Genomic DNA, 22,857 nt, shown 5'->3' with positions numbered 1-22,857 from the left:
TGGCTCTTGCATTGGGATTGAAAAATAAAGTTTGAAATTGAGCCACTTTAACAATCTGTGCAGATTTTGAACATTACATTCATTCAGGCTTTAACGTACCACTAGAGGGAGCCCGCGTAGCACTAATGTGCACATAACAGACTTCAGGAATGGCAGATTCAGCCATCGAGTTTACATTAATGTATGCATTGTGTTCATAGTGATAAATAATAATAATAATTCAAATTTAGAAGTAATCAATCTGTTTTTAAAATAAATGAACCGTTGTCCTCCTGAATGCATTTAGGAAAGCAGATGAGGAGGCCAAACAGGCCAAGGAGGTGGAAGAGAAGACAGAGCTGGAACGACTCAGGATCCTGGGTTACGACGAGACGAAGCTCGCCCCATGGCAACGACAGATCATCCTGAAGAAAGGGGACATAGCCAAACAGTGACCTGGCCTTCCTGCTTTTCCTTCCGCTCCTAAGGCCTTCACTGATTGCTTTTCTCTCCCTTATGTTTGTCCGTTGTCCTGACTTTATCTCTCATTGTCCAGACACAGAACCGATGAAAGCGAGGTCTGTTGCTCTCCTTGGTCCTTGTTGAAAGTCTCGTGGAGACAAACTTAAAGCATTAGTATAGCTTCGGCATGCACAGATTGCCCTCACCTAAGACCTTTTCTTCAAACTGCACGTGTCCTTAATTCAAACCTGTTTGCTTTACCGCAAATTCAATGTGTTTCACTTAGACTTTCTCATGCAAACCTGTGAGTGACAAAGGGGCTATTTGTTAGCATTGTTGCCATGGGAAGTAGTTAAGAGCTGTTTTGTACAGTCCCCACACTCGCTGTTATGTAGCACCATTGACAGCCTAATCAATGAATCGGCCATGAAGACATTTTTGTATAATGCTCATAGAAGCGCATTCTTTACTTTACAGCCATAGTTGTCATTCGTCCAAGAAAAACAAATCTACAATGTCTTGGTGCAAACTTATTGTCACATTTTCTGGATGTGAACATTTAAAATCTAATTCATGTTAATATTATTAGCACATGTTTATTTTCTAAATCAGCACTGGAAAATTAAACTACATTGATTGTAATTCATTTTTCTATTTCTGTTAACGCTATGGTGATTATGAATGTTGTGTGCATGTTGCATAATTTGTATCAAACATGTTGTAATGTATTAAATATACATAACCAAGGTCCCGGGTATCTAGTTACAGTATACAAATATTAAAGAGAATAAAAACTAAAACTGCGGGCAAAGTCTTATTTTTACAGCAGGCAGTTTGTCAACACGCACTGAGTATTGCACAAGTAAATGTGGATTATTATAACAATTTTGTGAATGCATCTAAAAATACAAATAGTTTTTTTCTGCAGCAAGAAAATGTCATATGAAACTACGGAATGTCAGTATGCGGATGAAAGTAAATCTAAGAACAGCATGAAGCAGTCATTGATATACAGTACAGATATTTATAGTAACTAAATTTTAAAAGATGTTGGATAACACATTTGACAAATTATCAAATGTTTACAATAGATTATCATAATGAAGCCCGCAGTGCACATGTCACCATTTGGAATATACTGACTTTCATCAGATGCCATATGATGTTGAAATTTAAAATGATGTAATCGCCATTTGATTTTTATCTATGCATATAATTCCTGTAAATAGTCACCCTCTCTGATTATGATAACTTAGTGTTTGCATACTGCATCTCAGCCTTGATTGGATAGAATGTTGGCTAATACATGCTAGCATGATTGTTTTCAGACTGTTAAAAATTAAAGAAAATACATTGTAATTACAAACACGGGTCACACTGTGCTTTTGTTGACTCACAGGACTGGAGGTGGGTAATAAATGATTTTAAGCATACTTTAAGAGGCAAAAAAGAGGTGCTACTGTAACCTCTTCAGGAAAAGCATACAGTAGACATATTTATGTGGTAATTATATATTCGTTCACAGTTCTCAAGTTAAAACATTTAAAGTGTATGACTCAAATTTCCCTTTTGCAATTCAGTGGTGTGGTGTATGTGTGATGTTTTCTTCTAAAGATTTAACATCAAACACTCCTACACACTGTATACAATTTAAACCAATATATTTGGTATGGATGGATTCGATGATGGTTTGAGTGCGTTATTTTTGTAATTGTTTTGTAGTACAAGCTGATGGCCACTAGAATGCGCTCACGACCTGTTGGAAGTTGCAGGACCAACAAACTAATAAACCTGGGGAATACCAGTTTAAACATTAAAATGACTGAGTTGATTAAAATGAATAAATAAATGATTACACAATCTCGACATATACATGTATACTAGACTACATTTAGGAAATATACGTGCAACTGAAAAACTATTTTAAAAAGGTGGGAAAAGTTTGTGACTAAAGGGTGATGATCTATGTGCCCTTTCTGTGATTGGCTGTCGCTCACCTGTGCCAAAGACGTCCCGGGGGAGCCACCAAAGCAGGAAGTGGCAGTTTAAGCACAGATGTGTGCGACGAATGTTTCGACATAGCAGCGGACGCAATTGAGGTCTCTGTGTTTTCTTTGTCGGATAGTTGGGAGTTTTAAGAAGTTCACCTCGCTCAGGTAAGACGGTTGTGTGTCGCATGCTCACTTGTTTGCGTGTCGCCTCGCCATAAACAAACATACCATGGGAATGTGAGGCAGACATTTTTTTTTCTCCCACTCTAATCCGTCTCGCAAAGATTGAAACAAGCTTGTAGAAATAAATCAGTGTTACCGTGATGGATAATTAAATATGTAAAGTAAAGCTATGCAATATGAAAAACATAAGAAAGTTTGAATTGTTTTGCATGGCTTTGTAATAAGCAAGCTGTAAATGTCAACGTTACACTTGAAGCATGCCTTTTAAGTTTCAATACCGCAAATAACTGCGGTAAACGTGATATATGGGTATACAGTATATATACTATACTATTCAAAAACAGGACTTTTTTTTCAAATTGACATTGCAGAAAATGTATAAATAAGATTCAGTCACTGTTTTGGTCAGTAACATGTGAAAAAACATGCAAAAACGCTGATCATTGTTCTCCAAAGTAAAAACAGATGTTTGCAGTGTTGTTGTTTTTTGAACACAAATATAAGAAATCTACTTTCATTGAGGACTACAGAAATCTGAAAATACTTGTTGATAGGCTGAAATCTCAAAGTTTTGGATAACATGAACGTAAACAGGCTATCCAAACAATAATTTATTATCAATATAATTATTTGATTAACTTGATATTTTTTTAGTTGTTAATTGTCGCATCTCTAATAATACATATGTTAAAATTTACTAGCTGCAAAATGAAAACACGTGACTTTATTTGCAAGAATGCCACACACACACACACACACACACAGGTCACGTCAAAGGTAGCGACGCGTGTGTCTTTTTTGGTGGTTACCAGAGCATCGCTGCTTTTGCGTGGTACTGATTTGCGTACTTAATGTTAGTTTAAGAGCTAACAGACTAACAAGGTCGACATGAGCTCTCAGTGGGAAGATCTCATAACACCACTACGGGGTCACTAGTGGTATTTGAGGGCCATCCACTCTTGTGATTCTCATGTGGTCCCTGCTGCTTGTTTGAGTTAGCAACGCTAACGTCTGTTTGTGGGGATGGTTAAGCATGCTCTTATTTCTCCTACTCTTCCACAGAGCCTTCCAATGTTGTAGGTTGTGAGGAGGTAGGTGACAGAGGCAGGACGCCATGTCTCAGTCTCACACCCAGCCGGATGGCCGAGCAGGTGACCAGGTGCCTCTAATTCTGGAAAGCCACTTCTCCACAGACCTCCATATATATGAACCCGGCGATGAACTCTACCGGTCACAAAGCTCCTCCTCGGTCCAGCCCGAGGTGCGCACAACCCAAAAGGATGAAGTTGACAGGCTGGTGGTGCCCCAGCAACGGATTTTGAGCACCCAAAGTGCAGCGGCGCTGAAGCTTGGCACCCAGCAGATCATCCCCATGAACCTAGCCGTGGCCAGCCGGGCTAAAACCCGCCACCACACCACCGTGGTGACGTTCCCTGTGGGACTGGAGAATTCCAGTAACGGATCCCGCATCCGACACTCGACTCAGGGGCCGGACGTGAGCTGGGAGGACTACGACAGCGACGGAGACGGCTTTGCTCTGAGGAGGAACCGCAGGAACAAGTCCTACAGAGCAGCAGTGACCAGTTTGGACATTGAGGCCATGGCGAGGGGAAAAGAGGCCGTGAACACACTACAACCTGTGAAAGAAGGCAGAGCCTCCAGTCCAGGTGCAGCTCGCAGCCCCGGGAGGAAGGTAGAGGCTGATCTAGCCCTTTTCTTCTGACTAAATGTAAATAAGGCTGGCTAAGTCATAAGTCATACTGTACCAAAACTTGCTAGGCGACACCACTAAGTTTGTTTTTTTAAAGTTAAATAGTAACAGATGATCAATAGAAAGACTAACAAGGTTATGCCAACGCACAAAACTGTGTAGTGAGTTGGCACAAGGGAGGCCCAGGAAGAAGGCATTCACTTTTGGGGAGGATCTGGATAAAGGTGCATACAACAAAAGCCAACACAGTTCTGTTTATGTCTCAGACTGTGTAAACTGTTCCTTGAAAGTGGTGAATCTTAGCTCAGCCTAGCTTCCAAGTCATGAGCGGAGAGACTGTGTGGGTATTATTGTGTGACGACATAATTAGGTGAAAATTCCAAACAGCTAGCTCACAGACACATTTTCGGAAATAATCTGCTAACAAAAGATTTACTTGTTTGTTTACCGTTACACTTGTATACTGTTATTATCTTACACTATTTGTGTCCCAACAATTCAAGTCTCAGCTCTCTGTAATATTAAGCCACATTTGCACCAAGCAGTAGCAAGGAATCAAGGTTTCTCGTTACAAAGGAAGGCAAATATAAAAAATATTACTTGTAATATCTTATGTGTGCGGCACGGTGGAAGACTGGTTAGCACATCCGCCTTCCAGTGCAGCGGACGTGAGATCGAGTCCGGGCTTCCTGGGTGGAGTTTGCATGTTCTCCCTGTGCTTGCGTGGGTTATCTCCGGTTTCCTCCCACATTCCAAAGGCATGTCTATCAGGTTAATTGAACAAATTGTCCTTAGGTGTGATTGTGAGTGTGGATGGTTGTTGGTCTCTGTGTGCCCTGCGATTGGCTGGCAACCAGTTCAGGGTGTACCCCGCCTATTGCTCGTAGTCAGCTGGGATAGGCTCCAGCGACCCTTGTGAGGACAAGCGGTTAAGAAAATGGATGGATGTCCTATGTGCCCCTACTGGTCTAAACGACTTATTACACCAACATAATATTAGTCGGAATACTGTGTGGGGGCAAATGTGGAAAAAATATTTCAAATCAATTTTTGACTGGACTCTACTTTAAGTGATGATTCTCTCGATCAATTGACAAACTACAGTGGGGAGCCATGAAGTGTTATGTTCCCGATGAGTTATTTTGGTACCCAAATGGAAACGCTTGAACTTTTTAGTACTGTTTTGTGGAAATGGGACTTTAGCCTCAGTCATGCTGTCTGTTAGTCATGGAAATGATGCTGTATCTCTGCAACTGTTTTTAATCTTCCATATTAGGGCTTCTTTTGAGGAAGTCCTGCTAGACTGTGCTTAAAATAAGTAAATACTGAAACAAGATATTAAGTGGGTTATCAGGATAAGGTGATCTAAAAAAGATGATACATAATCCTCAGTGATCAGCTGTTGTGTTATTTTCCTTCCAGCGAACCTTTGGGAGAAAGAGGAACCGTAACCAGCGCGGCTCATTCAAAGACGGTATGGATGAGTCACTCGCCAAATCCCTAAAAGTGGCCAAAACACTACAAATGATCAAAAGTATGTCGATATGGTAGAAATGTCTTGCACGATGACTTGCTGAGCCGCTAGAATAGAATAGTCGATGGCAAGGTTTCAACCGGTTTCAGCTCTCTTCCAAAAGAATGGCCTGAACTCGCAACGTACTCCGCATACTGAATGTGGCATTGTTGGCTCCTGATTATTGAATTGTAACGTCCTGCAGCCTCAGCTACTCAGCCACTCGTCACCGTGTGTTGACAAGAAGAAAAAGTTGTCCTGATCTGTCATTCAGTATTCTAAAGTAACAAACGTTGTGTTTTACATGCAGAGGTGATCTGCAGTCATTCTCTCTTCTCTCCATTCAATACCACGGTGGCCGTGTTTGACACGCAAACTTTTCCAGACCTAAGAACTCTGAAATGATTCATATGTGGGTTTGCCCCCCAGCGACGCCGCGCCTCTACCAGGAGATCCGAGAGCGGGGTTTGCACTCCACCAACCAGGATGAGCTGCTGGACGACTTTGTGGTGGTGGAAGCGCCGGTGGAAGATCAGAGCATCGTGGTGAAGAGCTACAGGCCGGCGCAGCTCACCTGGAGCCAGCTGCCACAGGTGAGCTTGGCGCCACGCTGCAAAAAGGACTGTAGAAATTTGAAGAAAAAAATATAGTAAAATAAGGAAATTATTACTTCAAATAAGCAAAATGATCTGCCAACAGAACAAGAACATATTACTTAAATTTACATGTAAGATTTTGAAAAATAGTAATAAATACTAGGCCCATATCAACCACTGCGGTCTTGAAAACTAAAAAGACTTTCAGACTAAAAAACAGTAATGTCGCTGTAATAAATAGAACTATTTTTTACATGAGTATTTTTTTTTTAACGCTCAGATAACTTAGCCCGAGTGTCAAGCAGGGAGGTAAAATATCCCATTTTCTATGTCATGACCCAGCCAGGAATTGAACCCACAACCTTCAAGTCCACTAGACCACTGAGCTGGTACTGAAAGAAGGACAAATGAGCTTAGTAAATATAACAAAATGAACCATATTGCACTTGTCCATTTTCACACTTGTATTTTTTTCCATTTATCTTATTACTAGATTATGCAAAATCTTAAAATAAGAAAACTCGTGAAGCCCCAATTCAGGGCCTTTGATGTTGGTTAGTTGTCATCTTAAAATGTGGGAAATGCTTGTTTTAATCCTCACAGTACTTAAAACTGGCTGTTAACACTCAACGCCAAGACTGCTTGATCAAATAGGATAATTAGGTAATAAGTATCTTAAAATAAGCACAATGATCTTGCCTGACAATTTCATTTTAAGTAAAAATAATTTGTCAAATCAAAATAAGCAAATTTAGGTTAGATTTAAGAAATGATATCTTACGTTTTTTGCAGTTTAATAAGTGATGATGATGACCATGATGATGATGATGATGATTGGGAAGGAGGGAGGGGAGTAGTATTCTTTACATGATTTGGACATATGGATATTTATATCTGTTGTTTTGTCTTTATTTGAGAAACACCTGACAATCGCATTTAATTGTTTTTTTTATTCCTGCTTCAACAAGGTGAAGGAAACCGGCATACTGAGCATGATTTCGCCTCAAGAGAGAAAAAGACAGGAGGTAAGTATTCCATTATCCAGGATTCTTAATTTGTATGCGGATATGTGCTGCTATGTTTTTATTTATCATGACAGGCCAATGTAATATTGATAAAACTCTTAGTAAAGAGGAAGGTCATCTAAAAAAAAATCTTCACCATAATATGTTCTATGCAGACCCTCAAGTCAAAACAAAGTATTCTTTTTAATATTATGTTTGTGGAATATGACTTAAACAGCAAAATCCACCTATTTGTATCCATCTCAGATGGCGGCCATTTTGCCACTTGCTGTCGACTGAAAATGACATCACAGTTGCTCATGGGTCAGATAACGACCAATCCTAGCTCATCTGTTTTATGAAGCTGAGCACTATAACAAGTTGCAAAATGGCCGCCCACTGAGATTGTTTATTTATTTATTGAACCACAAACTCTTGGCATGATTGCCATAAAGAGATGAAACGGGCAATAATAATAACGATGAGAGTGGAAATTTTGAGAGGATGTTAGCAACGATTGATTACTCCACGTCGCGGGCCTTCGTGATGTTTCACTCGTACTATAGATGTAAAAAATTAATTTGAACTATTTCTATTAGTTTTACACTTCTTCCACTTTTGTTAATAAGAGTATGAAAAACAAAGTTTTTTTTTTTACCATTTGGAACAAATATAAAATGTGTGATTAATCGTGAGTTAATTATTGTAGTCATGTGATAAATTACAATTAAAAAAAATTAATCGCCTGATGCAATTAAAAAAAGAAAAGAAAAGATCATTAAAAATTAGGGGCCTCAGGCGTTTACAATTTTGTTATTGTAATTAATCGCATGACTTGACTAGTTAACTCACAGTTAATCACAAATTTTATATCTGTTCTAAATGTACAATAAAAAAATCTAGGTTTTCACACTCTTGTTAACAAAAGTGGAAAAAATATGTTAGACTAATAGAAATAGTTCAAATGAATTTTTGACGTCTATAGCCGTCAATGGCAGTGAATGAGCTAGAAGCCAACTGAGCATTTCCCTTTCACGCATTCTAGCACAAAGTAATCCAGAGCCAAAAGATTCATCGGGGCTACTTGCGAAAGCGAGCGTAACCTCCTCGAGAAAACTCATGTCGACATCTGACTAAACTCCAGACGATATGATAATGTTAAAATAATGACAACTTGCATGTAAAGTAATCGAAGCACCTTTTTGTCATTGCTTTCATTTTGTGTCAATAGCCATGGCCAACCCTGTTTGCACTCTACTCCCTGAGTAAAGCCACACCCAGCCAAGCTGTCTGCTGCGTGGGTGCTTCCCACTTTTATGTCCAAAGAAACCTCATGTTTCTTTATTGTATAGCTTGAAATTGATCCCATGGCCACACCTTTTGGCTTTGCCGCCGGGCAGAACTTTGATATTCGCTTTTGGGCTTATATTGAGCAGCCTAAATACATCAAAGAAATCAGTGTTACAATCTCACCCGAATGAGTTGAAATTGTTGTTGGTGATACTTGTCGGGTCTCTTCCAATACGCTTGACAGGCAATCTTTGAAATAATCACATCGGAACACTCCTACCTGCACAGCCTGGGCATCCTGGTGCGACATTTTAAGGAGAGTGACTCTCTGAGGGGGACCATGACGGCCACAGAGCACCATCACCTCTTCTCCAACATCTCAGTTATCCACGAAGTCAGCAAACGGTGGGAACCATACATAGTCATGCTCTTATACTGTAGGTGTGTTTTTCGTTCTTTCATACATTCCATGCTATGTGCAGTGCAGTTTTAGAAATGCCTCAAAATGCCAGGCTCCCCCCCCCCCCAACCCTTAAGCATGAGTTGAGTATCTTGTAGGCCCCATCAACATGTTAAGACACGCTCGGCAAACAGGTTTAGCCGCCTCGCTGCTCCGCGTGATATTTTTGGGGTTTTAAAATGATAATGTTCTGCATTACAGAACGTGTCAACTAATTATTCAATGCAGCACGGGGGGGGGGGGGGGGGGGGGTACTCAAATGTCTTTAGTAGTTTCTAAATAGGAGAGAAAGTGCAATACAAGAGCACGTAATGATTCACATTTCTATGAATGTGTTGTGTCTGTTCTTCCTGGTCTGCATGGTGTCATTTGACCTTTTTCTTAGGCTGTCTGCAAAGGTGTGGCTTACAGTCCTGCATTGAGTGTTTATCGTGCTCATATGGAATGCGCTCGCAGTGCTTTCGTTAAAATGGATTATATTCTCATTTTAACAAAACTCGTACTGACTTTGATATGTTAAAAACAGCCATAATGCCCAACCGATATGGATTTTTTTGAGGCCGCTACTAATTCTGATATTTGGCAAAATAAAATTATGACCACTGATTAATCAGCCGATTACAGGTAATTAAAAGCAATAAAAAATAATAATACACTAACAAATTTCTTGGCCCCTTAATGCAAACAACAATAAAGATTTGTATTACATTTATTTACATTACAGGCATAATTGCCTGTTTTACAATACTTTGTCTTTTTATTATTTAACTTTACAACAGAGAAAAATGAGCAAAAGTTGTCTCTCTACTTTTTATTTTTTGCCTATTATTATTATGTGTATATATATATTTTTTAATTTTTGGTGGGTGTTTAAAAGAAAAAAAAGCTGGTGGAAAAAAGCTTGACGGGAAAAAAAAGCTTGACGATTTAAAATGCCCTAGATGGACCAACAAATAGCATTGATGTATGTTATAAATTATAATCCTTTCAGCAATGGATTTCTGAAGACATATGATGCGACAACACCTGCGATTGGCTGGTCGACCAGTTAGGGTGTACACTGCATCTCGGCCAATCACAGCTGAGATAGATTCCGGAGAATAAGCGGTTCAGAGAATGAACGGATAGTTGATGCAACAACACATTTAGGCAGAAATTCAAAAATATAACGGTGATGAGCAAATCCTCTGTGAAAAAACAAACGACTAGTTACAGTTTACTTTGTGTACTGTATATTATGATGCACAAACGATTTAATTCTTTACAATCTATTTAATTAGGTTAGTGCAATATTTTGAATATAGTACAAATGCACAATACTGTAGTCCTGAGTGCTATTTTTTTATTCAGAAAAAAATGGTAGAAAATGTTTTGTTGGTGTTGTATACTGTAGGTATGGATCAATCCTGACAAGTATTTGCACTGATATAATAATAATGGAGAATCTTTTTTTTCTTTTTTCCAGCTTTTTTGAGGATCTCGAGCGGCGTCACTATGACAACCCAGTGATCCGGGACATTAGCGACATTGTTCAGAACCATGCCGCCCACCATTTTGATCCGTACATCGTCTACTGTTCCAACGAGACCTTCCAACAGAGGACGCTGCAGAAGCTCCTGTGAGCGGGCCGCCAAAGTCGGCTTCCTCGTGTAAATGCTGACCTCAAAGCGTCTTTCTTGGCCATCTTTTAGGAGCAGTAATGGTGCTTTTAAGGACACCCTGAAGCAAATCGAAGGGAGCAGCGACTGCGGAGGCCTCCCGATGATCTCGTTTCTCATCCTTCCCATGCAACGGGTTACCAGACTGCCACTGCTGCTGGATGTGAGTTTGACCCCAAAATTCTCTAGTTACAAAATATGTGTTTATGTGTCGATTAACAGAACATCTCAATCAATATAAAAAATGCTGCTTTTCCTCACAGACAATTTGCCAGAAGACGCCTGACAAAAGCGCCGAGTACTTTGCAGCGGTCTGGGCGCTGCACGCCATCAGCAAGGTCGAAAAGCTCGCCGCGTGCGCTGACTCGGCAACTCTGCTGCCTCGCGTCCTGATTATTTGCCTTCTCGTTGCACCATTCAACAGCTGGTCGGCAGCTGCAATGATGGTGCGCGGCGGATGGAGAGGACGGAACAGATGTACACCATTCAGAAACAGATGGAGTTTGGTAAAATCAAGGTTAGACTTGTGTTCCTCTTGACTCTCTGTCTCGGCCAAAATTAAACCATTCAACCTTTAACCCATTCACTGCCATTGACGACTATAGACGTCCAAAATTCGATTGAATAATTTCTATTAGTTAAACAATTTTTCATTTAATTTCATTTTTTATGAAAACCTTTTTTTTTTTGTACATTAATAACAGATATAAAATTATCATGCGATTAATTACGATTAAACGCCCCATTTTTTAATATATATATATATTTTTTAATTAGGCCCGTCAGGTTTTTTAATTGTAATTAATCACATAACTTCACTAGTTCACTAACGATTAATCACAAATTTGAAATCTGTTCTAAATTTACAATTTAAAAAAAAATCTATGTATTCATACTCGTTAGCAAAAGTGGATTTTTTAAATAAAAAAAACTAATAGAAATAGTTCAAATGAATTTTTGACGTCTATAGCCGTCAATGGCAGTGAATGAGTTAATACAGATCCCCAGACATGTCATAGGTTGGGTAGGTGAATTCAGTTGCAGCCACCTAGCAACAAGTGACCATGCGAACGCGTGACTCCCTACAAAGGATGAAATGATCCACTTTGAGAACCGACCGCCGTGTCCCCGCAGCCTTTTCCACTGGTGTCATCATCACGCTGGCTGAAGAAACGTGGCGAGCTGGCTGTGTGTGCTGAAGAGCTCAGCATCTGGAGAGCGTTCAGCAACCGGACCAACTACCTGTTTCTCTTCAATGACGTACTCATTATCACCAAGAAGAAGAGGTCAGTCGCCATTTTCACTGCATTGCTACTTCAACCACAGAGCAAACTGCAGTGGAACGCTAGTGTATATATTAAAAAAAAAAGTTGCTACAAAAATGACCAGGAAAGGATAATAGGGACTTTTTCAGTCATTTCCTGAAGACTTGAGACATTTCAGCTGCTGACTGTCAGGGAACCGAAGAGGCTGAGGAACATGGACGTGGTCCCCGCATTCTTGACATTCTTCAGCTTTGCATTCAGCTGGTCAGCCTGAGAGAGATTTCAGCTTTTTGTTTTGACTTGGGGAGAAACCAAACAGTGTCTGCTCAAACACGAGACCTTTTTTTTTTTAATGGTTGTGACCCAGTTCGTACTCCGAGGGGCTAAAACTATGAGAAGGCAGTGAAGGAATGTGTCATGCAGCTTATTTGCACGTGTATTAGTGCATGTTTGTTCCTTCAGCGAGGAGAGCTTTGTGGTGATGGACTACGCCACACTGGATAACGTGGAAGCGGAGGTCAGCGCGGAAACGGACGGACAGGCGTCACCGCCCGCCAAGAACAGCTCCAGCCAATGTCTGTCCTTCAAGCTGATCATGAGCAAGAACAGTGAGGGCCGACCAGAGCGCACAACTCTCGTGGCCGAGTCCAGGTACATAAGTTGAGCAACAACTACATTTAATGGTGACAAAAAAAAAAATGCAGCAAACGCCATTATATCAAGTATGCTGCTTTTACGATGCTCTTCACTTTTGCTTGATGCTGTCAAGATTCACATTTGTTCAATAAGTTAACTATTGTGGTTGTAGTTTGCAGAGGTGCTCCTAATGTTTTAGACTGCCTAGTGTAACCAATGAGCTCACCAAATAGTTAAATTAATTCCTCTCTTGGCACTAAAGAGTGTCCATTTCATGAGATCAGAGTGCTTAGCTTTGGCTCCCCCTGCTGTTTGAAGTTAATAACTACAGTCTATCACACATAAACTACAAATATATATATATATTTTATATTATGGTGTTTTATTGAAATATATTTTTCAGCTCTGCATTTTCTTCTTTTCAGTATCCTATTTTATTTATTTATTTTTCTGACATTACCCAGGGTGGACCGGGCCCGTTGGATAGTTGCGCTCAGGGAACACAAGCAGACAAAGCTTTTCTCCTGCAAAGACGGTAAGAGTGACAAATCGACGGGTACTTAAAAGCGGCATCACTGTAGGGTTCACGTGACCTGACTTGGGTGCCTGCTGATAGCGCCATTTGTTTTGGAAGGGAAAACAATTTATTTGGATGTTAAACATTGTTTTAATCATGCACATTCGAGATGCGCATTTTAAGCCCTTTATACAGACAGGCATGCTGTTATATGGTTTTGAATCCTTAAAAAAAAAAAAAAAATCATACACAAACAACATTATTTCTGGACACTAATACAGTACGAATAATTACAATTGCTAATATTAGTAGTTTAAACTACAATCTGTGATCCCAAACCACTGATCTGTATATATTACTGGATAGCCTGAAACACTCCCGTGCAAGCCGTTGACTCCACAGAGCAGCCATCTTACCACTCCCATCTCACGAGCAGACTACTGTATATATTATATGTACAGATTAGGTGTATACAGCTCGTAGGCTCTTAGTATAGGGCGGCGGTTGGGGGTTTTGTGGCGGATCAGTGGACGCTATGCGCTGTTTTGAAGACCCCATTTTTCTTGTATCAGTTCCTTAGACCCCAATATTAGATTTATTTTGTTGAATTACGGGTATAATTCTTTGATTAATAAAAAAACAAAACAATTTTCCTACTGTAAACATCATTAAGCATATAATTTATACATGTATTTAAGGCAAGTTATAAAATGTCTGAAGTGTAGTCCAATGTCACTGATGCGTTGAAGTTACACAGAAAAATATGGGAACTTGTACTTCTGAGTCAGTATTTTAATCAACCTTCTTCATTAAGTTGGTTCTTCAACTCAACAAGGCAGACAAACGTATGCTATCTGCCTATCATGTCAACATTATAGTTACATGTTTTGTTGTGCACTTAAAAGGGCACGCAACTCTGGCTACAGTGATTAAGAGCTCTAAATTCTGATTTTCAATTGAACACACCGTCACAGGCGAAAGAGTCTTTTGCCAAAAAAAAGGTGTTGTTTGCTTCCAAATACTTCTTTAGCACCAAAATGGCAGAAAAAACTGCAACATGCACCAAGACAAGATGACAAAAAAACAAGACATGAAGTTCTTCAACTCACAAATGGTTCCTTAGAGGATCAACATTACATTAAGATCCTATACCCACTTCTTCATAGTCCCTTGACACCAAATGGTGCCACACCGTCTTTTTATATTAGACAGCGCTTTGGCCTGAGCACAAAAACCGCAGTGGTGACACCGCTACCAACCCCCACACTTTGAACCACTGCCCTAATCCTTTTGCTCCAAATCAAATGGAACAGGCTAGGCCAGACATTAAAGCAGTGCATGCTGGGAACGCGTTTTAGGTCTGACCCAGTACGAGGCCACCAAAGCCTACATGCCCAAGGAGCCCGACGAGGTGGGACTGCAGCAGGCTGAGCTCGTCCTCGTCCAGAGGACGGAGGAGGGTGAGCCCCCCCCCAACTGTTAAGACCCCAATGTGGCGTTCCCTCTCCTAAAGATGATGTGCTCTCGCCAGGCTGGTGCTATGGGGAACGAATGCGCGACGGCGAGAGAGGCTGGTTTCCGTCCAGCTGCGCCACGGAGATCACCGACCCCACGGCCAGAGAGGACAACATGCAGCGAATGAAGCGCCTCCGCAAAGAGACCAACGTTTGAAGAGACAATAGAAATACAGAACAGTAGTGAGGTCAGAGGCCACGTCAACCTCATCTTACCTTTGCATGTCTTGGTAAGACGGAAGAAGTGACATTTGAGGGGGAATATGAAACACAGCCCAAGGAGATTAATGATTATATTCATAAAGATGTACAGTGAATTTACTGTATAGCGCTGTATTCCTTATTTCTAAATGGATTTTTATTTTATTTTTTAAACACACAAAACTTCATACTAATCAACCCATGATTAAGTTATGGACTTATGTTGTTTTAATTCCATTTTGGAATAAGTCTATATACGGTGCTTTAAGATATGACTAATTTTTTCCGTGACCATGCTTGTAACTCAAAAACAACTGTAACTCAAATCATCTTTCCCCCTTTTAATTGAATGGAAATGCCACCGATTGTTGCAGCCTTGTACTTTTGTTGTAGGAATTAGCCTAACAGCATATAATTAAAAAGAAAGTAAAGAATCAAACCGTTTGTTTCATGATGTACCCCCGGTTGGGAAACACTGGCTTGAAGGGTTATAATACCAACCATCCCTTATCGGAACCATTTATCCGTGACTGTTAATGCTTCTCATAAGCACAGTAATGGACTTCTCCGCTATGGTCTTTAGGCCCACTCTTATTTTGTGAGAAATGTTGCGAATATTGAAGTGCATTTCTGCATATTTGCTTCACCTCCAGATGAACTTGAATCTTACATCTTGAAGAAAATTACATTGCTGTAGGATCTACCAGTAGCTGGGGGGTGGGCAAAATGTGTCCGGGGCCCCAGACGGTGGTTCTTTATCCAGTCCATAGAGCATTCACATTAAATTTGGAGTCCTGGAATATTTGTTGCATTAATTTTGACATTTGGCCCCCCTTAAAAGGAACCCCGACTGTAATGACAAGTTTGCTCTATATTATTTATTTTGTTTTTACTAACATAACTATGATTTTTGCTTCAATCTATAGACGTTCAAGGAATCATAATGATCTACTCCAGTCTGACTCGCTAATGCTAATTAGTGTGCTTCTCGCGGCACTTTTATCACTCAAAGTTACGGCTCCACGCTGCAAAAAAACCAAACTTTTATTGGAATAACTTAATCGGGACTTTTTCCTTCTACTCTCTAATGTGGCTACAACTTAACAGTGTATCAGACCGCATGGAACCACACTGCCCCTATGTGGCCAAATTGGGTACAACATGAACAGCACTCCCAATAAAAGGCACACACAAACAAAGGGAAGACAGTATAAAATAATTTAAGTAAAATCGATTTTGGGACATTAATAATCTATTCTGAATCTTACTAAATGAGAATCTTTTTTTTTTTTGCACACCCATAGAGGCCCTTATGCACAAATGTTTGCCCTCCCGGGTCCAACTGAATACTGGCAAATGTGATGCTCATAAAACGGGTGTCATATTGTTTTGTTGCTACGAACAAATGACCAAGATCAGCCTTGTGTACTTGTGAAATCTTTAACTAGCTTTTGGTTGCCTACATCCAGTAAATAAAACAATCACTCCTTTGTCTCTGGTTTTTGGACTTTTATTTGAGCTTGCATTTTGTTAAAATGTTTGAATAGATAAAAAGTTATTTAAAAATGTCAAACTGACCAGATATCAAATTTCATTCATTCATTTTTTTTTTCTTGAAAAATCATTTGGTGTAAAAACTTAGGACAGATTTAGAAAAACGTGCTGTTTCCCCAAAATGTGTTGTAGCTGTCACGTAAAAAGAAGGAAAAAAAACACGTCTGCATAGAACCTGCAGGCAATCGGGTGGTAATCTGTTCAAATGCATGGTGCAAGCTTGTGACGGTCATCAAGTCAAATCTTTATTGCTCTGATCTTGTTGGATGTTTCTTGTTGACAAAAAAAACTGCAGGGGGAAGAGGGAAAAGTTGCAATTTAGTTTGCTGCTCATCAGCACCACGCCAACTACTTCAGAGTTTAGAGGCGCTCACCCGGACGATGGTAAAAGATGGTAGGTGCCGGTGGGCAGGTTGTTCCCTACTCAGCCCCACCCTGCTGGGCCTCGGGAGCGGCCGCTTTCTCTACGGAGGCGTCGCCTCCCGCCTTGGCCTCCTTGGTGTCCTGTTCGGGCTTGCCGCCGGTCGGTGGGCGCGGTCGGCGGCGGTAGTTGACGTTGCGGCGATAACGTCGCTGGCGGGGCTGCTGGTTGGGACCCCCTTCGCCACCCTGATTCTCCTTGTCCTCCTCGCCGTCCCGCACTGGTCTGGGACGGGGTGGACCCCTGCCGTAGACGGGTCGGGGGAAGTCAATATCATGCGTAGCAACTCACACATTTCTAAATTGTCTCTAACACAATAGAAAAAGTCACATTGACTTCAGTACATTTGTTTTGTTGGCGTTGCTCTTTGAACACCTTGATTGTGTGCGCAATTAGGGCTGGGGGGGAAATATATATAAAAATCATGTGTCTGACCTTGCGGTGGGGTGATTTTTTATCTGTAAAGCACGTTGAGTTACAGTTCATGTATGAAAAGTGCTTCATAAATAAAAGTTTTGATTGATTGAAGACCTTGTGGTCCAAATCCTCTGAATTTCAGCTTTTTCGTTGCAACGTGCAATTGGTGAGGCTCACCTTGGCCGGAAGCCTCTGATGTAGTTCTGCCTGGCGGGTTTGTTTCCCTGGTCTGGACCCCCCTGGTTCTCATCACCCTCATTGGCCTGAAAGCAAACACGTGACAAGATTCCTTGAGAGCAGGGTGACATTTTAGCCGTCAGGTGTGATCAAGGTGTTATGTCCAGCTTGAAAGTTTATATCTGAAGCGTGGAGTGCTTATTGTTTACGTCAAGACCCCTGATACACCAATTTCTTTGTTCACAACCACAAGTGTTTTTTTTAAGACTACACTGGGTCATGAGAAACGGAGTGCCTGCTTCAGCATGGTAGCCACGTAACGGCATACCTCAGCCATTATCTGTCTGCATGGTGCGGTGGTGTACGGGGGGCCGGCGGCCGAAGCGTCTACGTACAAAGTATGGCGGGTAGCGCCGCCTGCCGGGGTAGGCGGGCCTACGCGGCTGTTGCTGCGGGTCTCCCTCGGGGGCGCTCTCTCCGCCGTCCCGGCCGCCTTTGCCTTCGCGGCCTCCGGCGCTCGGCTCGCCCTCTCCGTCACTCTGGTAGTTCTCTGGATAGTCCCCGTTGCGGGGGGGACCCCTCCTTCGGGGGTAGCGTCTGTAGCGGTTCCTGTCGGCAGCGTACTTGCTTCCCTGGACCGCGATGCCCCCTGGGCCGGTGACGTTGGCCGCCTCTGCCCCCTGTTGGCCATGGAATGACGTCATTGGGAAACCGGTTTAGGCGGCGAAGCAGGCGACATTAGTGACACACTCACCTTCTCTCCCTCGACTACGTCAAACTCCACGGTTTCGCCATCGCCAACACTGCGAAGGTATTTTCTCGGGTTGTTCTTTTTGATGGCTGTCTGAAATGACAAATGGAAATTAAAAAGGAGGAGATTCATATGCAGTATATACCTTGACTAATGGGTAGGGCTGAAATATTTGTTCAAAATTAAAACCCATTAGTGTTCCCTTACTTTTACGAGTGGTACGTTCCACGTAATTTCTGCAAGTAAAGGTTGTTAAAAAGCGCCCCCCCCAAAGTAACTGCTAATACTGCCTGTCACCTTATGGAGCTCTTCCCTAAAATTCGAGCAATCGTTTCATTTTCTGTAACTCAGTAATGTTTGTCTCATTCCACCAACACTTCCAATTCCATCACTTCAAATTCCGTGCTTGTGTTGCTCTCCCAAATATTGAATATTAAGCACTCACTAATGGAAATTTTAGTAAACTCTCTCTCCCCCACCCCCGATTGGGTTTTCGGCCCTGGGGTTGTTTCAATGGGAACCCTCAGCCCACAACTTCAGTGACCACAAAAAAAAGGTGACACTTTTCTTTGACGTTCCATTAGACAAGTTCCATTAGAAGGACCTTAAGGAGGACTGTTTGGAGAAGAATATACAGTCAACGTCACGAGAAGTAAGCTGGCTCCCATTTAAAGCAGTCACATTTTTACTTGTTCAGCATCACCATAGGCATTTGTTATCCAAGGTTGTTCATGTTATAGTTCACTGTGTTTAAGTCTTCATTTACACTCGCAAGACAGGGAAAATGTTAACATATAAACACACAATCCATCACTGCATTTTATAGGACCAATACAACCAAATACTTAGAGGAACTTATTTTCAAACTCACTTGCTAGTAAAGGTTAAAATGTTACTTAAATAAGTGATTATGACAGATTTATGGTGACAGCTTAAGACTGGACTTCATTTTTATCAATTCCCAAAGGAAAACGTTTAATTTCAAATTAGAGCAACCTGGAGGTTAATTAGCCTTACACGGTTGTAGTGATGTTAAAAAAAAAATAAAAAAAAAGAAGTGACATGGTCGTCACAAAATAAAATCAGCGTCTTAAACTTACCTGGTGTACAAAAACGTCCTCTTTAGTGTCATTCCTGTGCAAAGAAGAAGATAACATTTAGTTAAAGAGACATTTCAGACTGAACCATTCAGTCTGTGGACAGACTGCAGCTGAAGTTGCAAGTGTGAGGATTAATGAAGCGGTGCAGGAACAGCACAGTGAGCGGGCAGACACATCGTCCCATCAGAATCGCGGGCAAATCAAAGCTATAATAGGATTGCACTTGTCCCTTCAAACACACTTAAAGGGCCTCTTAGGAGGAACAGGTGGGGAGTCGGGTAAGAGGGGGGGAGGCTCCACTTACCTATTGATGAAACCATATCCGTTCCTGACGTTGAACCATTTCACTGTACCCAGGACTTTTGTGGCTGCCGAGAGACACGTCAATGCACCATTATAAACTTGTAAGAGCAGAACACACATTTACTACCTTACTTCCTAATGTTCTAGAAGGCTGTTTGTATCTTGGATTGCTATTCGGCCATTTTCTGTTGTCATGATCATTACCTTGCGTTTCTGGTTGGCACCCTTTGTCACCTACTAAATGACGCATGGTGCAAATTGGCGCATTTCCCAAAGAAATTAAAGCGGCCATAACTTGCTGAAAGGTCTCATCAACAGCAGCATCTTCCCTAGCCTTAACTTTTAGTCAAAAGGGCTTGTAGCACTTCTCTGAACATAAAGACAATAAAATGTTACCAAACAGCCCCTGTGGCTATGGCGCAGCACGGATTGTGCCGAATAGAAAGACTTCAATGCTGCCCGCGGCCGACATTGGTGGCGGCAAAACGGCATGTAACCCAAAAATCGGACATGCGGAAGAATTGAGAAACATTTTAACTAATGTGGCTGTCAAGTTCCAATATTCGTAAGTAGGTTAGCATCTGTAATCCATTTTTTTGCACAGAAAATAAGCCGTTTTGCAACCCACATTTTTACACTTTCGTCACACCCACTGCAGATCTTTAGTGGGGGAGGAGCAATGGCATCAAATAACTTGACCAAGGCTGGAAGTTATATTTAACTGCCAACTGCCACGCTCGTTTTAGACCTAAGGGGTGCCCCTTGCCAGCTGCACTCGACATGCAGCACTAAGAGCCAATCCGGACAAGTATGGTTTCCTTCTAGCGTTGTACATCATGTTCTATTAAGCTGCTGTACACAACCAAACTTTTTACAATTATAATTTACTTATGGAACATTAAATTGGGTATGTGGGTAGAACGCAAAAAAATTGTAGAGTTTGTGGACCAGTGTTTCTTATCTTGGTTTTGTCGCAGAAGTGGGTCATGGGCCCTTTATGGGTGTGTCACTGACAGGTTGTAAAAAGAAAAAAAGACGGATGCATTACAGTTACATATGGCGCAACAAGGCATGCTCATTTTACCGCCAGTACAATTGTAAATATATTGTGTGTTAATAAAATTAACAAATACAAACAATTGAATAAAAACAAGGGATTTAAATACATCATTTAAAAATTCACGCTTAGTTTCTGACCCCCTTATTTATAGATCACAAGTACTTTAATACAAATATTTATTGTTATTGTAGCTTTACTGATGCATTAACGAAGGTTACAGAATACAGCATGTAACGACTTGCACCAATTCAGATTAAAGCGTTAGAGCTGAATGTACAAAGATACGAGTGTGTGTGTGTGATATGAGAATGTGACATAGAATTCGAGTGTGTGCGTATATTTTGTGCAATTATGGCATATTGCAATACTGTATGCATTTCTGTACATGTAGTTGTGTTCTCTGAAACGCTCTTCAAATACGTAGACAGCATGTTGTTTTTTTGAATGGCTATTATTTTTCTTCATGGTTCTTAACGTCTGTAAAAGTGGGTCACGACTTGGCTTCAATCTGAAAATGCGGGTATAAGTTTGACAGCAGTTGAGAACCACTGCAAACTGGAGTCGTAATAAATATTTCGCTGACAGTTGTGTAAGTATCCCTATGTAATTTGAAAGACTGAACATTCTTTAAGTATATAATCTAGTGGCCTACTTTAAGCCACGGCGCGCTTTGCACGTGGTGATGTCGCGCGGTGACATGTTAGGATAGCTGCCTGATTAGCACGGCTAACTAGCCTAATGCTTTGCAACCATGTGCTTGAAACGGGGCCAACTAGCTCGAACCACCAGGTCTCAAAATGACGGCAAATATAACGAACGTACCGAAAATAAACAATTCGCCTGGTATGCATCACCCGGGAACTAAATGACAACGAGTAGAATAAGAGTCGGGCCGACATTTTGGGTGTCCCCTTCAACCACGAAAATAACCGAGCTAGGCTAACGTTAGCTTCGACAGCCATCATCCGCAGTCGCCGTTTAGTAGCTGACGAAGGCCGCATATGACAATAGAATTCGACTATAAATCTAGGCTGTGTCGCGTTTTGTGTTCAATCCAACATCCGTCAATCGTGTCGTTTGCTGGTTTTAAGTGAGCGCCGAAGTCGTTTTGTGGGGGAAAGCAGCCGACAAGGGAACCGGAGGCTTTACTGCGAACAAAGGGACGGCTAAATCACGCTGTTAGCATTAGCTCGTTTGCGGAGGCGACTGTAACGGCTTTTGAGGCGAATTGTAAAATAAGATATGTCAATTGGTAGTCTAATCTAAACGACAGTTCCAAGAGTAGCGGTCGAATTTGTGACGGCCGGTCGGTAACGTGGCACGAGTGGACGGACGTTAGAAGGCCAACTGAACCGTGGTTCCCGCATGTTCGGAAAAATTATGCCCCTTCAAAAACAAGAACGATATTAATTTAAACGCCACAAAAATGTTACGGTGCAGGTTTAAAATTACGCATAGATTACACTTCCGCTGCTATTTTAAACTTCTACTCACATTCTAGTGAATTGAGTGACACTTAACACTTTCCGGGTAGATTCAACATTTCTACCGTGTAACTAATTTGTACAAGTGTTATGGCGCTGATAAACATTCACCTGCGATTTGATGGCTAACTAGACACCGTGGCTAATAGGGCAAATGAGCTAATTTCCAGCCGTAATCTTACCGATGACCTTCTTATCCCCCGCGGAAGCTGCGGCTACCGGGCTGGATGGACTCTCCTCGTCGACAGCAGGCTGCTGCGGCTGTTGTATCTCGGCCTCGCCGCTCATGGTTACTACTGGTTGGTAATGGCTTCTGCCGGCGGCGGCTCTCTGTTGTCTCTCCCGGTGCAAGATGGTAACCTGGGCCGGCGGTGGTGGGGGGCTACTGCCTTCGGGCTCTCTGCTTTCTTCTTCCCGCTCCCGTTGCCGATCGAACTGGGCAGACCGTAAACTGTGCGGGGAAAGTTCCTGGACTGAGCACAGCTCAGACAGCGATTTGATTGGCTGTGATCTCTAACGGAAATGAGCGTGCGCACCGATTGGCTATGACAACTGTCAAATAAGGCAAGAGAGGCGTTTGTTAAACTGTGATTGGCTGGGGAGAAAGTAC

General features: G+C 41.6%; 3 protein-coding genes across 4 annotated transcripts in view; 2 read left to right on the top strand and 1 right to left on the bottom strand.

Moving 5' to 3' along the window:
- espn (espin) overlaps nucleotides 1–1,241 on the top strand; it is a 40,682-nt gene extending 39,441 nt beyond the window's left edge. For both annotated transcript variants that reach the window (XM_077585349.1, XM_077585355.1), the window contains one exon: nucleotides 287–1,241. In XM_077585349.1, coding sequence (XP_077441475.1) covers nucleotides 287–434 — 148 coding nt within the window. In that variant the 3' untranslated portion in view covers nucleotides 435–1,241. The remainder of the gene's footprint in view (nucleotides 1–286) is intronic.
- A 1,207-nt stretch (nucleotides 1,242–2,448) lies between these two features.
- Nucleotides 2,449–15,419, top strand: arhgef16 (Rho guanine nucleotide exchange factor (GEF) 16). The gene is made up of 15 exons (XM_077585368.1): nucleotides 2,449–2,597; nucleotides 3,678–4,308; nucleotides 5,749–5,800; nucleotides 6,269–6,432; nucleotides 7,404–7,460; nucleotides 8,974–9,134; nucleotides 10,655–10,807; nucleotides 10,881–11,010; nucleotides 11,111–11,185; nucleotides 11,272–11,364; nucleotides 11,982–12,133; nucleotides 12,575–12,763; nucleotides 13,213–13,283; nucleotides 14,624–14,725; nucleotides 14,797–15,419. Exons 2-15 carry the CDS (start codon nucleotides 3,730–3,732, stop codon nucleotides 14,934–14,936), a joined length of 2,118 nt encoding a protein of 705 aa, XP_077441494.1. The 5' UTR covers nucleotides 2,449–2,597; nucleotides 3,678–3,729; the 3' UTR covers nucleotides 14,937–15,419.
- Nucleotides 15,420–16,468: 1,049 nt separating this feature from the next.
- ybx1 (Y box binding protein 1) lies at nucleotides 16,469–22,702 on the bottom strand. Its single transcript, XM_077585394.1, has 8 exons — nucleotides 22,430–22,702; nucleotides 19,705–19,768; nucleotides 19,401–19,434; nucleotides 18,304–18,393; nucleotides 17,945–18,229; nucleotides 17,550–17,635; nucleotides 16,909–17,198; nucleotides 16,469–16,823 (listed from the first exon to the last, which is right to left on the bottom strand). The coding sequence occupies exons 1-7, from the start codon at nucleotides 22,533–22,535 to the stop codon at nucleotides 16,955–16,957; spliced, it is 909 nt and encodes a 302-aa protein (XP_077441520.1). The 5' UTR covers nucleotides 22,536–22,702; the 3' UTR covers nucleotides 16,469–16,823; nucleotides 16,909–16,954.
- Nucleotides 22,703–22,857: the final 155 nt, after the last annotated feature.

Source organism: Vanacampus margaritifer, chromosome 1, assembly GCF_051991255.1.
Source record: "Vanacampus margaritifer isolate UIUO_Vmar chromosome 1, RoL_Vmar_1.0, whole genome shotgun sequence".
NCBI classification, from domain to species: Eukaryota; Metazoa; Chordata; class Actinopteri; order Syngnathiformes; family Syngnathidae; genus Vanacampus; species Vanacampus margaritifer.
The sequence above is the reverse complement of the archived record's forward strand: the minus strand, read 5'-3'. Positions and strand labels throughout refer to the sequence as shown.

Coding starts and splice junctions, on each gene's coding strand:
- arhgef16 (XM_077585368.1), top strand. CDS start 3,730: ATGTCTCAGTCTCACACCCAGCCGGATGGCCGAGCAGGTGACCAGGTG. Junction 4,309..5,748: donor CTCGCAGCCCCGGGAGGAAG/GTAGAGGCTGAT, acceptor TTTTCCTTCCAG/CGAACCTTTGGGAGAAAGAG. Junction 12,134..12,574: donor ATTATCACCAAGAAGAAGAG/GTCAGTCGCCAT, acceptor TTGTTCCTTCAG/CGAGGAGAGCTTTGTGGTGA.
- ybx1 (XM_077585394.1), bottom strand. CDS start 22,535: ATGAGCGGCGAGGCCGAGATACAACAGCCGCAGCAGCCTGCTGTCGAC. Junction 18,230..18,303: donor ACGTAGTCGAGGGAGAGAAG/GTGAGTGTGTCA, acceptor CATGGCCAACAG/GGGGCAGAGGCGGCCAACGT. Junction 17,199..17,549: donor ATCAGAGGCTTCCGGCCAAG/GTGAGCCTCACC, acceptor CGTCTACGGCAG/GGGTCCACCCCGTCCCAGAC.